The 15,180-nt window shown below is 39.8% G+C and overlaps 1 protein-coding gene across 1 annotated transcript in view; it reads right to left on the bottom strand.

Annotated features, from left to right (window-relative positions):
• The window catches only part of Col24a1 (collagen type XXIV alpha 1 chain), a 266,714-nt gene that overhangs the window by 25,275 nt on the left and 226,259 nt on the right, over positions 1-15,180 (bottom strand). The window contains exons 48-53 of the mRNA XM_051165699.1: positions 8,705-8,812; positions 7,645-7,752; positions 7,500-7,553; positions 6,686-6,748; positions 3,717-3,770; positions 1,373-1,408 (exon numbers count right to left, since the gene is read on the bottom strand). Coding sequence (XP_051021656.1) covers positions 1,373-1,408; positions 3,717-3,770; positions 6,686-6,748; positions 7,500-7,553; positions 7,645-7,752; positions 8,705-8,812 — 423 coding nt within the window. The remainder of the gene's footprint in view (positions 1-1,372; positions 1,409-3,716; positions 3,771-6,685; positions 6,749-7,499; positions 7,554-7,644; positions 7,753-8,704; positions 8,813-15,180) is intronic.

The raw sequence follows: 15,180 nt of genomic DNA, 5'->3' as shown, positions 1-15,180 counted from the left end.
AAATAAAATTCACTACATAATGAATGCCGATTAAGACAAGTGCAGTCAGTGATTGCGGCCCCATCATTAAGACAAACACTAAAAAACAGAACCTATGCCCCATGGAGCTTATGCTTCAGTGAGGGAGACATACTGAACAAAAGACCAAGAGTAACACAGCAGGTCACAAGGAATTCTGTTATGGGAGGTAAAGTATTTCAGGAAGGTGTGATGGCTGCCTTATATTGGCATTTAAGAGTTCGGACACAGCTCTGGGCCTATCTGTAAGGGCATTACCAGAGATGAGCAATTGATCCTGTATGGCTGAGGCCAGTGGGTAGGAAACAAAGGGAGAAGACCAGCAGAGTGCTAAGACTTGCAGCTTTGTTTCCTGTCTGCCATGGTGTGAACAGCTATTCTCCATCGCAGGTCCCTGAAGACATGATGCTCTGATCCTGTGTGTAGGGCCAAGCAGTTGTGGACTGAGTGCGCCCCCAAACCATGACTGAATCAGATATTTCCTTCCTAAGTTGTTTCTGTCACATAGTTTAGTCACACACTATGAAAGAAACTTATATGATAGAATATACAGGAAAAGACTTTGTGATAAGAGGCCCCTGAAGAAAAGAACTAAGGTACAGGTGACAGGTACTGTAACTCAGTCCTGGGTAGTAAGCGTTAGTTCCGGGGTGGGGGCAGGGTATGCCCAATACTCCTATGTTCCCCCTTTTAGCTAATTACTCCATGCCTACTGTTTCTCCATGGGGGATGGTGCAGTCTGGTCAGCATGAATCGTGCTTGTGGCAAAACCTGACCAAATGATGGTACTTGTGGAAAATGGTGGCTGTTCTCATCTGCTTCTCTTGGATATAGCCTCTTTTTACTATGTATATTCAAAGTTCACACTGCTGCTTTGTATACATAAATGTCTGCCATCCCTGGCCTTGCGGGGAGGAGGAGGAGAGGAGACAGGAGGAGTAAAAATTTGGAGCTAGCCTGGGCAACATGGCAAGAGTCTATCTCAAAATAGCACAAGCATGCTACTGCTTTGATTCTCTCTTGCAGCATTCTTAGTGCTGGCTGGTTATAGCCTGTGTGCCTCATGTGACCTGGCAGGGTTGTTGCTTCAGCCCTGGAGAAGACTCATCTCTTCTTGTACACAGTGATCTGGGGAGAATATGATTGGCAGGTTCTTAAACACATCTGGGGCTTATCAGATCCCACTGGAATGTACCATATGTGTTATTTCTTTTTGCCAACTGTAATTTGATTTTTAGCCCATGAGTATCAGGGGCATGGTAGGCAAATCTAACACAGCCCTTGATTCCCTGGGGACTATCACAGAAAGACAAGGGATGCTGTAATCACAAATATAGTTATTTATTAAACTTACAGTTTCACCTCTAAAGCCTTTTTCTCCTCTGGGTCCCTAAAAGAGAGGGAAGAAAGATGGTAGTTCAGTGACATGGATGGGCATCTGTTTGATGCAGTAACAGTTTTACTCAGAAACATGTCAGAAACAAATGAATTTAGAAGGAAAATCCTTTCAACTTCTAAGTTCCAATATTTGATTCTCTTAGCTCTTGAAAACCTTGTTTCTAGGGTGATTTCTTTGTTCTATTTTATTCTCACTGTCTGTTCCCCATTTAGTTTTATTCATTATATGTGTTAAGGTGGCGTGGCTCAGCAGTGAGCACTTCCACTTCTTCCTGTGGGATCTGGGGACTGAACTCAGGCTGTCAGGTTTGCACGGCAAGTGCTTTTTAGCTGCTCCACACTAATTTCTTATTGTGTTTGGGAATAATCTTTGTATACCTGATTTAAAAATACAAATTTAAAATGTTTCATTTAAAAAGTTTTTTTATATTACTTGCAGCATCTTTTGATAATGATTAAGCTACAATATGCTTGCATATCTAATTCTGCCCTCTGGTCTGTCATTTTGATCAGCTTTTTTTCTTTTTACTAGAGTGCATTCCATTACAATGACTTTGCTCTCTCATTATTGTTTTCCTTTTTGGAAAAGAAATCATCATTGTCTCATCCCTACCTATTTTCCCACGCAACGTGTGTGTGTGTGTGTGTGTGTGTGTGTGTGTGTGTGTGTGTGCATGTGATTTTCAGATGCTTATTTCTTATAATGGACTTTTCTTCTTAGAATGGAAAAAACAGAATATGGAAAAAATTTGAAAAGAAATTTGACGTGCATGGCAAATAGCACAATGACCTTTAACAGCTATCGTACAAACAAAACACAGTGAGATAGTTTAATTGAGACATTTCTTTATCACATTTTCCTTGACCAATAACACTTCACATTTTTGACACAGGAGAACAGTCATTCCTTAATAGGAACAGTGTGTGCTGCAGAACCACCCACTGAACTATGAGAACTCTCCCACCTACAGTTTTATGTAGCTCTGAATAGCAGATGTTGGAAGCCAAGAGAATGAGTTACACATTTTATGTCTTTTGAACAAACTCCAGTAACTTTAGTGGCAAATTCTCTAAATTTATCAAAGAAAAGAGCTCCCCTTAACACTTGAAATGTTCTGTTTTTCAACCTTAAAATATCTGCACGTAACACTTTCAAATGATTCAAAAGATGGCCTCCCCAAAGGGAGTGAGTCTTGGCTTTCCCAGTCTTGACCTGCTGTGTCTCTCTGTGTGTACATCGGCGCGGTAATAAGCCCCAGGACACTGTTTCAGTCATTGCCTTATTTCTGGCTTTCGTTTCACAGATACATTTTTTACAGCACTGGCAGAACGTTTTCTCTCTGCCCACTCCGGACACGGGTGGGATGGGTGAAGCATCCACTGTGTACCTCACTGAGCCTTTTCCCTGACTGACCAGATGAGCCTCTATGAACATCATGTATTGAATAGAAATGGTGCCTACTCCAGCCATTTACTGTAACAAGTTGAGAAATGGTGTCATGGAAAAGAAGCAAAACAAAAGCCACAGGGGCTACAGAATAAGTTAGAGAGACGGTATCCGTCCACAGCTCCTACTCTTTACAGTGTGACCTGCCCTGAGATTGCTTTCTCGGAAAGTGTATTGACCACTTCTTTCTTGAGACTGTCGTGTCTACCCTTGCACTGTCCTGCTTTTCTTGCTAATTTTACCAACATCTTTCTCTTTACAGTGCGCACTTCCAAAGCAGTGGTTTTCAACCCGTAGGTTGTGACCCCTTTGGGGGTCCAACACCCTTTCACAAGGGTCACCTAAGACCATCGGAAAACATAGACATTGCTGTTATGATTCATAACAGTAGCAATATTACAGTTATGAGGTAACAATGAGAATTTCATGGTTGAGGTCATCATGACATGGCCCTGGGTTAAAGGCCGCAGCATTAAGAAGGCTGAGAGCCACTGTCCCAAAGACTCAGATCTTGGTTATCAGAACCCACTTTGCTTTTCGTGTTCTTTCCTTTGGAATTGGTCCCGTTTTTTATAGCTTAGCGATTGCTTCTGTATGCACTATTGTCCCCTCTCCCTGGGTCAGCTTCTTCTGCTTTTCGCAAGCTTAATGTGTCTCCACCATGCAAACCTACTGTGCTGTGACCCCCTGAGAATGGCCTTCCAGAAGAAAGAGTGTAAAATGTTTTTTTTTTTTTTTTTTAACTTTTGCTTCCCAAATACACAGGCTGATTCTTTATGGAGTATTCTAGAATTAGAGATTTTGAAAGAAGATTAACAACAAAAGAATAAAAGCTGTGTTGTAACAAACTTACAGTTCCACCTGTGGGGCCTATTATACCTTCTCTGCCAAGAGGGCCAGTGTTTCCCTGGAGGGGGAAAAGGAATCGGTCAGTTTCACTCTAAGAAAAAGAACCCCAAGATGAGACTTGATAGCCTATGACCATATAGTGGGGGAGCAGGTCCTCCTCAGTTATAGACCTAGGGGAGGGGAAGAGGGTAAAAGTGGGAGGGAGGGAGGAATGGGAGGATACAAGTGATGGGATAACAATTGAGTTGTAATCTGAATAAATTAATAAAATTAAAATTAAAAATTAAAAAAAAAAAGAAGAAAAAAGAAAAAAGAACCTCAGATGCCCATCCATGTCACTGAACGACCATCTTTCTTGTCTCTCTTCTAGGGCCCCAGAGGAGAAAAGGACGTTAGAGAGGAAACTGTAGCAATGTTGACAGTTTTTGATGCCGTTGGAATATTGCTGTATTCCCTACCAAGGAGCTGTACATTATTGTTTCTAAGTAACCCAAACCAAAATCAAACTGTTGCTGTGATGGGAAGTACTAGGCCGGATTTTAAGAGCATTACATACAAATGAGATGGATCAGTGTAGAGGAGCTGGGATAATGGACACAGTTTTGAACGGTGTTTTGTACAGATGATGGAGGGACGGGCGCCTGAGTTCCATGAAGCAAGGCAGATAGGGAGCACAGGGTGGAACCAGAGGGGTCTTATGTGACCAACCAAGCTGCAGGTTCCTCTGTGAGGCAGGGCCATGACAGAACTGGACACAAAGGATGCTGAGAGTATGACCTGTTACCTAGGGAGAGATCCCTGAGTGAGCTGGGTAGCTAGTGAACTCCTTCCTCAGTGTGTACAGAGACTGTCAGTTTTGAATGAATATAAAATACTCATTTGAGTTTTTTTTCTCCTTATTAAATTCTGCTCCCATTCACAGAAAATTTATCTTTCTGGCTCCTACTTAGGATGAAATATGTAACTATAAATACCTAACAGGTTTTTTTCTACACCATGTGGAGGTAAGAGATAATACTGTCAATTTCAATCTAATGGAATGTGGTCCATTGTCCTACAGCTCTAATCATAAATAGGACTGCAAAAAGAGAAATTGCTTGGTAGACTAAATGCGTTGAGATCCCTTTTTAATCATAACAAACTTTAAGAGATGGCACTCAAATTTCAATGATCTACAGTTGAAGCAAGAAACTTGTTATTTTAATTTAATGCAGTCTAGCCTCTAGAACCAACAGCCGTCCAGGAAACTTTAGTCTAATTAATTATGATATGTCTCCCAAATAATTTCTTAAAAGAATAGAAAGGTGCAGATTGATATGAGAAGATGACAATGGGTGTTTTCCTGAGTGTTCCCAACCCCGCCCTATGATTTTACTAGCAAGTATCAGCCATCTGGGTAGGTAGATAGTAGTTTTGTCTATGCAAGTGTGGTTTTGGAATGGAGTACAATAAAGTCCTGATTTCCTAGCTTAACCACCAAACATTTCTTGATCTTTGGAGCAGGAAGCAGGCTTGAGGCCACTTACTTACCCACAGTGCATTCTGACTCCGCAGCTTTGTCCAGCAGCTTGGTAGCTCATCAATGGGATAGAGAGAGAAGCTTTTTTTTTTTTTTTTTTTTTTCCTGCTGTCACACTATCATACCAAGGTCTTGGAAATATTTTCCAGACACTTAGCTTTCTGAATTGCAAAGTGGAGTGACAGCAACTCTCCGAAGATTTTAATTAGAATTGAATGACTTAAGAGACACAGCCTGGGCACTAGCATCTCCTACCTCAATCCTAACATATCAGAACTCTTACTTATTCCCCCACATTCTTATCCTAAGTCTTGCGAGCTCTTTACATGAACTGTACGATTAATGGGGTGACAAAAGGGATTGACCCACAAAGGGATATAGGCTCTAGCCCTGGCCCACAGATCCCTCCCCTCCCCCCTGCCTCCCCCAGACCACCCCCTCATGCAGCCCCACTTTGGACAGAAGCCAGATGCTGAGGAGCTCAGGGAAGCAGCAGTTATCCTTTACAGTAGCCCATTCCTATACCACACTTTAAGCAACAGCACCCACTTTCCTTGGTTCTTTAGAAACCGTGAAAACAATGGCGGAGTTAGAGAGGGGTGTAGAATTTTAAGAATCTGACTTCATTCACTACTTTAACCCAGACAATGGTTTGGGCTTGTAAAGCTCTTCAGAGTCTTCCCTGCTGCATTTGAACTGTTTTGTCTTCCTCTCTCTTCTGCCCAGCAGCCTTAGCAGATGCAGCCAACTGCGCAGTTGCCGTGACTGCAGCCGAATCACTGTCTGATGTTTTAAAAGCCTTTGTTTTGTTTCCTTTCTGCTTTATAGACCCTCCCTCGTCATGACGGCATGAATAATAAAGACTGTAAGAAGGCAAAATGAACGAACACTGCCCGGGACCCAGGCTGGCTCATTGGCTTTCATTACATTTTGCAGCTCGAGGCACTGAACTGCTAAATGAAGTTTGTTAGCCTTTGGCTTTTGGAACTCTTCCAGCCACTCATAACACTATTTGGCATGCCCGATCCTGAGGAGAGAAAACTCAGTTCTGGGGAAAAAACCGTCCAAGTGTGGTCTTCAGTGCTCTGGACTGAGGCTAACCCCCTCTGGGTGGGTGGGGCTTGCACTCTAGCTGTAGTCATGTGCACAGCACAAAACTGCTTTATGCTTTTTTTGGTGCTGGGGAGGGTTAACAGATACAGTGCCCATTCTTTACTGCTATTCTGATGACAATTCAAAATAAGGGCTGAAAAGAGTGGGGGTGGTCTATGATGGTACTTTGTTCAAACTGATTGATGAGCTGTAAAACGTTGGAGCTTCCAATAGTGTTATGGCATTTTGTCTTAAAAAAATCACTTTATTAAGTTATCATTGATGTGAAGTATATTAACTTAAAGTCCTACAACAAGCAAAGAAGCAGAGGCCTTTGGGTGACAAGATGACTCTGTACTTACTCTCTGCCCGATAGGACCTTTAGGGCCCACAATTCCAACAATGCCAGCATCACCCTCTGGACCCTAGAGATGCAATGAAAACAGAAAACTTGCTTTAGCCTTTTATAAATACTCTACACATGAAGAAGAGTCTTGTACCAACCGAGATAGAATGATCAAAAATAGCTCTTAAAATGGGAACAAGACAATTATATAAGAAAATCGATAGGACATAGGATTGTAGAAATTTTGTTTTATCAACTTGTGTGTGTGTGTGTGTGTGTGTGTGAGAGAGAGAGAGAGAGAGAGAGAGAGAGAGAGAGAGAGAGAGAGAGAGAGAGAGAGAGAGAGAGCAGAGTTAGAGGACAGACAACACCTTTCACCATGCTTGTGACGTTGCTTTTCTTGCTGTATGTGCCAGGCTAGCTGGCCCATGGGCGATTTCCCCTCTCACAGTGGGTGCTAGGATTAAAGAACCCTGAGCTACTGTGACTAGCTTTGATGTGGATTCTGGGACCAGAACCACAAGCGTTTCACTCAATGAGCCATTTCTCCAGCCTTATTTGTTGTTGTTGTACTTTGGTTGGTTGGTGGTTGGTTTTGGACAAGGTCTTGTATATCCCAGGCTTGCCTTGAATTCTAATCCTCCTGCCTCACCAAGTTCAGCAACTAGAAGGGTTTTGAAATTAGCATTTTCAAACCTCAAACACATGGGTATAACACTACAAAATTTAAAGATCAAAGGAAAACTCCGGTCATAGACTAAGTATTGATGATTTCAACACCTGCCTTTCTTGCCGATAGTTTAAGACTCCCAGAACATATATAAACATACCCTGGGGCCTGGGAACCCCTGGAAGCCTGTCAAACCTTGGTCACCATGTTCTCCCTGCAAGGTGAACAAAAAGGAGGATTGTTACTGCTCAGTGGTGGCTTGATTTGTGGAGTAAGTGTGTGGTGATTGCAGAATTGACACATACAGGCTGCCCTTTGAGACCAGGCTCTCCATGTCGTCCTTGGTCACCTTGAGCTCCACGCTGACCTCTTTTACCTGGAACTCCAGGTTGACCAGGTAGCCCTCGTTCACCCTACAGACCAAACAAAGAGAGGTGAGCTTGACTTCAGAATCTGTAAATACGTTGATTAAATACAAATATATATATATATATATATATATATATATATATATGCATATATATGTCCATTTTTTGATAACAGCACAAGGCATTGGGGATGCCAAATACATCGTCTTTGTCTTTTCCACCATTTTCCACAAGTAAAATTTTATTATAATAAACAGAGAATACAGCCATGACTAAAGAAAGTTCCAGTGAGGTGGTGTGCATGTCGGAAGAAGAGGGAAAGCGGTGAACCTGTGACATGGATGTGGGAGTGTTCAGAGAAAACGGTGACGCTGTGGTATCTAGAATGTGTTATAGGAGACAGGACACTCTCTGTACCCAAGCAATCACTGTGATGCTTTCCTTGTCTTCCAGAGATGACTCAGTGACGGACACCAGAAAGAGAGACTTTTCTGAGGGATGGACTCAGATTTTTACCATGATTATCATTTCAGTTTTACCAATCTGAGCAGCAGCCAGCTCTATTATCAGGCATGTTGATTATAAATGTTTATAAAGGTTTGTTTACTATGTCCAACTTTAGAGGAGTAAGAAGTGTTTTTGAGAAAGTATGCTAGCAGCAAATTCCATTTCTCTACTTGTAGAAGACAGACGACAGAGAGTGAAAGAGAGCCTGAAATAATTTTTTTTTTTAAAAAAAGGTTCATTTTAGAAATGCCTCTAGTTCTTGGTTAATGAGTTGTTGTCCCTGGTAGCCGAGAATGAAACAATTAAGAGATAGTTTGGGAGCCCCACCACTCACGTGATTGGTCGCCAGCACAGGGAACAGATGCATGAAGGCCATATACTTTCCATTTTTTCTAATGTGGTTTTACTGTTAGCCAGATTTTATTAAAACACGTTCATCTGTGGCCTACCCAGTACGTACTGGGTCCTGACACAAACAATAGGGAACTACCTTTGGGCCTGGAACACCAGGGCTTCCTGGAGGGCCCGATGAACCCTCTCCTCCTCGAGGACCTGGAGATCCAGCCAGTCCTATTCTTCCTGGGCTGCCTGTGACACCCTAAAAACACAGACAAGAAATGGAAACTAGGACATTTGGAGAACGTCAATGTAGAGGCTCGGTACATATAGAAAGCAATGCGTTTCTAACGGCAGCTGGTGAGGTGGTGCCCAGGTTTGAGAGTTATGCTTTCCCATAGGAGTGAAACAACTAAAGGATGGTTTGGAAGCCCCACCACCCACATGAACTATCTAAGTATAGTTAATAAGATCTTGGGTTCTTCATGTAGAAACACTAACGCAATGCCAAGTTGCTCTTGATTTATATAAGCAAGGTGTACAATATGCTTTGCTCTGTTCTAACTTAAAGAATGTGTACTCGACTGCGCACAGTGACTCCTATGGAAGAATGACTCCTCACAAAGAATTCTCTATTCCTCAATTACATGAGTCTGGAAAATGCAGTAAAAGTAGCCTGAAAATAAAGACAAGCAAGCAAATATTAAATCCCTAAAACCAAGTCCTGAATCAAAATTGGCCATGTATGACTTGCAAGCCAAATGCAAGCCTTCTGCTGTTCTTGTACAGGTTATAGCGTGAGCACAGTTTTTACACTGAATGATGGGAAATCAAAATCTTGACAACAATTTCAAATGTGAAGAGTATATGAGATTAACATTTCAGTAAATGTAAATAAAGTTTTATTGGGACACAGCTATATTCCCTAATGTATGGTTTTGGCTTCACTTGTACTACAGAAGCAGATCTGAGTTACCATGGCAGAGAGGCAGAGAGGGCAGTACTTCTCCTTGCTGAACAGCAGATTGGAGTGAATGGTGTTTCAAATAGCACATACATGGTCTTCCTATGACGTTTTTTAATCTCATGTCTTTTATTATGAGAACATATCTACCACATCAAAATATGAAAGGTGGACCTTGAATGTCATGACTTAGAGGCAGCAGAATGTGTACTATTTTGTGTGTGTCAAATTAAATAACAAACTCTCATGTTTATTATGTACTAAAGCAACATCTATAACTAATACACTCCATCTATAACATCTATAACTAGTACACTCCATCTATAACATCTATAACTAGTACACTCCATCTATAACATCTATAACTAGTACACTCCATCTATAACATCTATAACTAGTACACTCCATCTATAACATCTATAACTAGTACACTCCATCTATAACATCTATAACTAGTACACTCCATCTATAACATCTATAACTAGCACACTCCATCTATAACATCTATAACTAGCACACTCCATCTATAACATCTATAACTAGTACACTCCATCTATAACATCTATAACTAGCACACTCCATCTATAACATCTATAACTAGCACACTCCATCTATAACATCTATAACTAGTACACTCCATCTATAACATCTATAACTAGTACACTCCATCTATAACATCTATAACTAGTACACTCCATCTATAACATCTATAACTAGTACACTCCATCTATAACATCTATAAACTAGTACACTCCATCTATAACATCTATAACTAGTACACTCCTCTATAACATCTATAACTAACACACTCCATCTATAACATCTATAACTAGTACACTCCATCTATAACATCTATAACTAGCACACTCCATCTATAACTCTATAACATAGCACACTCCATCTATAACATCTATAACTAGTACACTCCATCTATAACATCTATACTAAACACTCCATCTATAACATCTATAACTAGTACACTCCATCTATAACATCTATAACTAGTACACTCCATCTATAACATCTATAACTAGTACACTCCATCTATAACATCTATAACTAGTACACTCCATCTATAACATCTATAACTAGTACACTCCATCTATAACATCTCTAACTAGTACACTCCATCTATAACATCTCTAACTAGTACACTCCATCTATAACATCTATAACTAGTACACTCCATCTATAAACATCATAACTAGTACACTCCATCTATAACATCTATAACTAGTACACTCCATCTATAACATCTCTAACTAGTACACTCCATCTATAACATCTATAACTAGTACACTCCATCTATAACATCTATAACTAGTACACTCCATCTATAACATCTATAACTAATATAATACACTCCAGCAATATCGGATCAAGGACGTATTTCAACTTTACATGCATGCACCAGATAGGGAATCAGAAAATTAAGAAAAGGAGTGTCTTATTATAGCAGAATTCACACACACACACACACACACACACACACACACACACACACACACACACTCGTATGCACACTTTTTAAAAGAAGGCTGAAATAAAATTAAGTTTTCAACTGTCAGCCAAGCGAAGAATTAACCTTGTTTGTGGTGACTAAATTACATCACATAGCAGCAAACTGCGGTTCAAGATTGTTTAGCCTTTTGGTAAGAATACTGTTTGAAATGTTGAAGTTCTTGAGTATAGGAAATGTTTTTAAACTGGTTTCCTTGGTCTTGGTAAGTCAGCAGAAGTTTGTAATATTGATAAGTTGTTCATTTGAGGAGTGAGTTTGAAGTGATGGTAGAGCTAACCTGCACAAAGAAGCTGTGGGTGATTGCAAGGAAGACTGTTGTCAACGGAGTTAAGAAGGAACAGCTTAATACAACCTGAAGTGGAATCTTCTAGAAGGCCAGAAAGCTGACAGCAATGATCAGGAGAAGAGCTGCTGGACAAACTTCAAAGCTCAGGGAAATTCTGATGCTTAAAGCTATAAATATTTATTGCATTATTTGTTATCGGATAATCTGAGGAAAACATTTGAGTTTAATATATAGACTATCCAACCTGTGTGTCAACAGTGAAATCCGTTGCCTTTGTAGATTTAATATTCTTTGGTTCAATGAAGTATTTAAATAAAAAAAAACCAGGGATGGGCTATCTTAATCTTGTCTGATCACACAATGTTTGGTGACGTGGGATAAGTATAGCTTAGTTGAAGCATTTTGAGAAAGAGATGAAAACTTTCCTAAATGAGCGAAACATCCCCCAATACAAGAGGGCAGTAAATACATTTTATATATGTCTGAAATCTTCCCCAAATAAAAAAGTCATACAAAGAAAGAAACGACACAGCAAGTAGCTCAGTGAGTGAACTGCTTGCCTGGCATGCAGGGGCCTAATGCCCAGCACTACAGAAACAAGGTTTTGTCTATTGTACGTCGTGTGCACATATAACCCCAGGACTCAGGAGGTAGAGGAGGCCTGGGAGTTTAAGGTCATCTGATGACAAAGTGGAGTTTGAGGGTAGCCTTGGGATACTTAAGACCTATTTCAAAAACCAAAATTAAACAAATAGAAAACAGTTATATTAGTTAAGGAAACTCAAAATAACATAGGAACACAGGGAGTGTATACGAAACACACACTGTGGCAACTTCAAAACTAACCACAGGCAATGCTAAGAGCCTTAGACATTTCCTGTACTGTTAAATATTAAAATGAAAGTGAGGGCTCTGCCAGATTTTTCTGAGCTTGGGTTCACGTGCATATTTTAGACACTGATGGGAGAAGATTCTGTGTTTCTCAATCCAGCGGACTGTGCAGTTGAGGCGTTCCCACATAACCTTCAATTGGAAACAATTAGGCTACAATGTAATGGAATGTTGAAAGACAAATATCAAGGGGGGAGAATCTAATAGAATTCTACAAATTCCTTCCACGCACTGAATATGTTCAATTAAGATCATATGTGCATAAACTGCAGACCTCGGAAGTTCCTATCCATGGGTGAAAAACTTTCAAAGGTGGAATATATAAACTATTCAGACTCCCAACACAGGGCAGTTTAGTAGATAAGCAAATCAGCTGTCAATAGGGAACTCTAGTGAATTAAACATTGTCTCTCCAAGAAGGGTTTTGGCTTTCTCCACCTTTCTCACTAGTAGATCTTATTTTAAAATTATACTCAGTTATGACATGTTAAAATTATTAATGAATAGAAGTGTGCAGCACTTAACTCATTTTGCCATGCAAATTCCTTAAGCAAAGCTCTCAATTCCCTTTTTTTCTACTGATTCTTACTAAAGCAGCTAAGTTCTCCTGTAGTAGGGGATTGCTACTAGTGTCTTCCTGGGATACTAAATCATGTTGTCCAGTGGCTCCTCCATACACTCAACAAGGATTTTTTTTTAAAGTGTCGACTATTGTAAAGAAGATACCATAGGAAGCCATCGAAGGAATGTGCACATAAATTAGGTGTGATTCTTATTTTCAAGAACCTTCACCTTTTATTATACTTTTACTTATTGTAAAAATTCAATACATTCTTTATTACATAGATTTTAAATTTTATGTGTATGTGTGTCTGCATGTGTGTATACACATGTGCATGTGAGCCATGGAGGTCAGAGGAGGCTGCTCAGTGTCTTGGAGCTGGAGTTGCAGGGTGTTGTGAGTTGCTGCATGTGGATGTTAGGAAGCGAACTCTGGCACTTTGCAAGAGCAGCTAGCACAGCAAGTACTGTTACCTGGGGAGCCATCTCTCCAGTACCTAACTACCTTTAAGAGGTACCCCTTAGATGTAGAATGTCATAAACACAAAAGACTTACCTAAGTATTAATAAACTATGCCAAGTGCTTAAAGGCAGGCAGCTACAGGACATAATTCATATTCATGAAAAGTCCTATGGCTGGAATTAAGAGTCTTTTGTCCTTGTGTACACTCACTATTTTATCTCCCATTATTTCTTTCTTTCTTTCTTTCTTTCTTTCTTTCTCTTTCTTTTGTTAGATTTTATTTATTTATTTTGGCATATACATTTATATCATTACACATAAGTAGAAAAATTAATACAGCGAGAAGAACCACAAAATAATCAGGAATCATATGAATGTTACATTCAAGGTGTTTTGGCTAATTGCATTTGGCAACCTTGTAGAAGACATCCTTCCTGTCTTGGTGAGTTTAAAATTCTGAATGAGGATCAATATCTATCCTCTCTCTCATCTCTGCCAACTCAAAACCTCTATCTAGACCTATCTAGACCTAAAAACATCTTAACCCCTAAATAGCTTAGGTTGACTGTAAGACTGAACTATCAGGTCTTCAAAAATGTGTAGCTCAGGCTGGCCTCAACCTTGTGATCCTCCTGCCTCTGTCTCCTTCAGCAAATCCTACCAGTATGCACCACCACATCTGGCTCCCATAATTTCTTTACATTAGTGGAACTCAATAATTTTGAGGAACCATTATAAATGCAAAACCCTTTTAGAGTAAGGAAAAGAGGGAGGGCAGAAGAGAGAAGATTGGAATGGCAAGGAAGGTGATGGCAAAGAAAGAGAAAGAAGGAAGAGTAAAAAGTGAGGAGATAGATAGTTATATCTATTATCACATCTATCTATCTATCTATCTATCTATCTATCTATCTATCTATCTATCTATGGGGAAATCTCCACATTATGGATTTTGGATGTAGGTGTCGTAGTTATTTCTTATTACAAGAACTTCACTTTATCCTTAATATATTATCCTGTCCTATTTATTTTCCCTTGCTTCTCTCTCTATGTCTTGCATTGATTTAGTATGTTCTGTGAGCCTACACTTCTGGGATGGCTTTCTATATGAATCATGAGAACTCCAAGAGGATGAGATGATTCTGCTTAGAGTTCATGCAAATGAAAGTACATCCTATAAGAGGCAGCTGAGACTTCAAGAAAGTTTCAGAATTGGCCAAAGAAGACTTAGGTGTTATGTTAATGACCAGATAGCTGAAGGAAATATGACTTTACAGAAAAGAGGTGTTTTAAAAGTGAAGTCTGAGCTGGACATATGCCTGTAATCCCAGAATTTAGGATGCTGGGGTAGGAAGGTCATGGGTTCAAGGCCAGCTTGAGCTACCTAATAACTTTGAGGTGAACATGGGTCACACAGTAAGATAGTCTAAAAAAAAAATCCTATGACCAATAACACAACACCCAATCCACCTACCTATCCAATCACCATGCAACAACCAACCAACAAACCAACCAAACAACCAAGAAACATCAAAATTCCAGTGCAAAGCATCCTTTCCCATTTGAGGAAAAACTCTTCAACTAGAAGACTCTATGATGACCTACAGATTTCTTTTCTAAAAAGATTTATTTATTTATTATGTATACAGTGCACCTTATAGATCACATTATAGATGGTTGTGAACCACCATGTGGTTGCTGGGAATTGAACTGAGGACCTCTAGAAAAACAGTCAGTGCTCTTAAGCATGAGTCATCTCTCCAGGCCCAGAATTCTTAAAAGGTCATAAATAAAAGATAGAAAGAAATTCATATAAGGAAGAGAAAACAAAACAAAGCAAATGTCCTTAGACTTTAAAAGTAACTTTATAGTTAAACTTGGTTAGAAAATACAAACTATTGGTGTAATTATAATAAAGAATGGGTTATATTGCCAGCTTGTGACCC

Source organism: Acomys russatus, chromosome 23, assembly GCF_903995435.1.
Source record: "Acomys russatus chromosome 23, mAcoRus1.1, whole genome shotgun sequence".
NCBI lineage: Eukaryota > Metazoa > Chordata > Mammalia > Rodentia > Muridae > Acomys > Acomys russatus.
The sequence above is the reverse complement of the archived record's forward strand: the minus strand, read 5'-3'. Positions and strand labels throughout refer to the sequence as shown.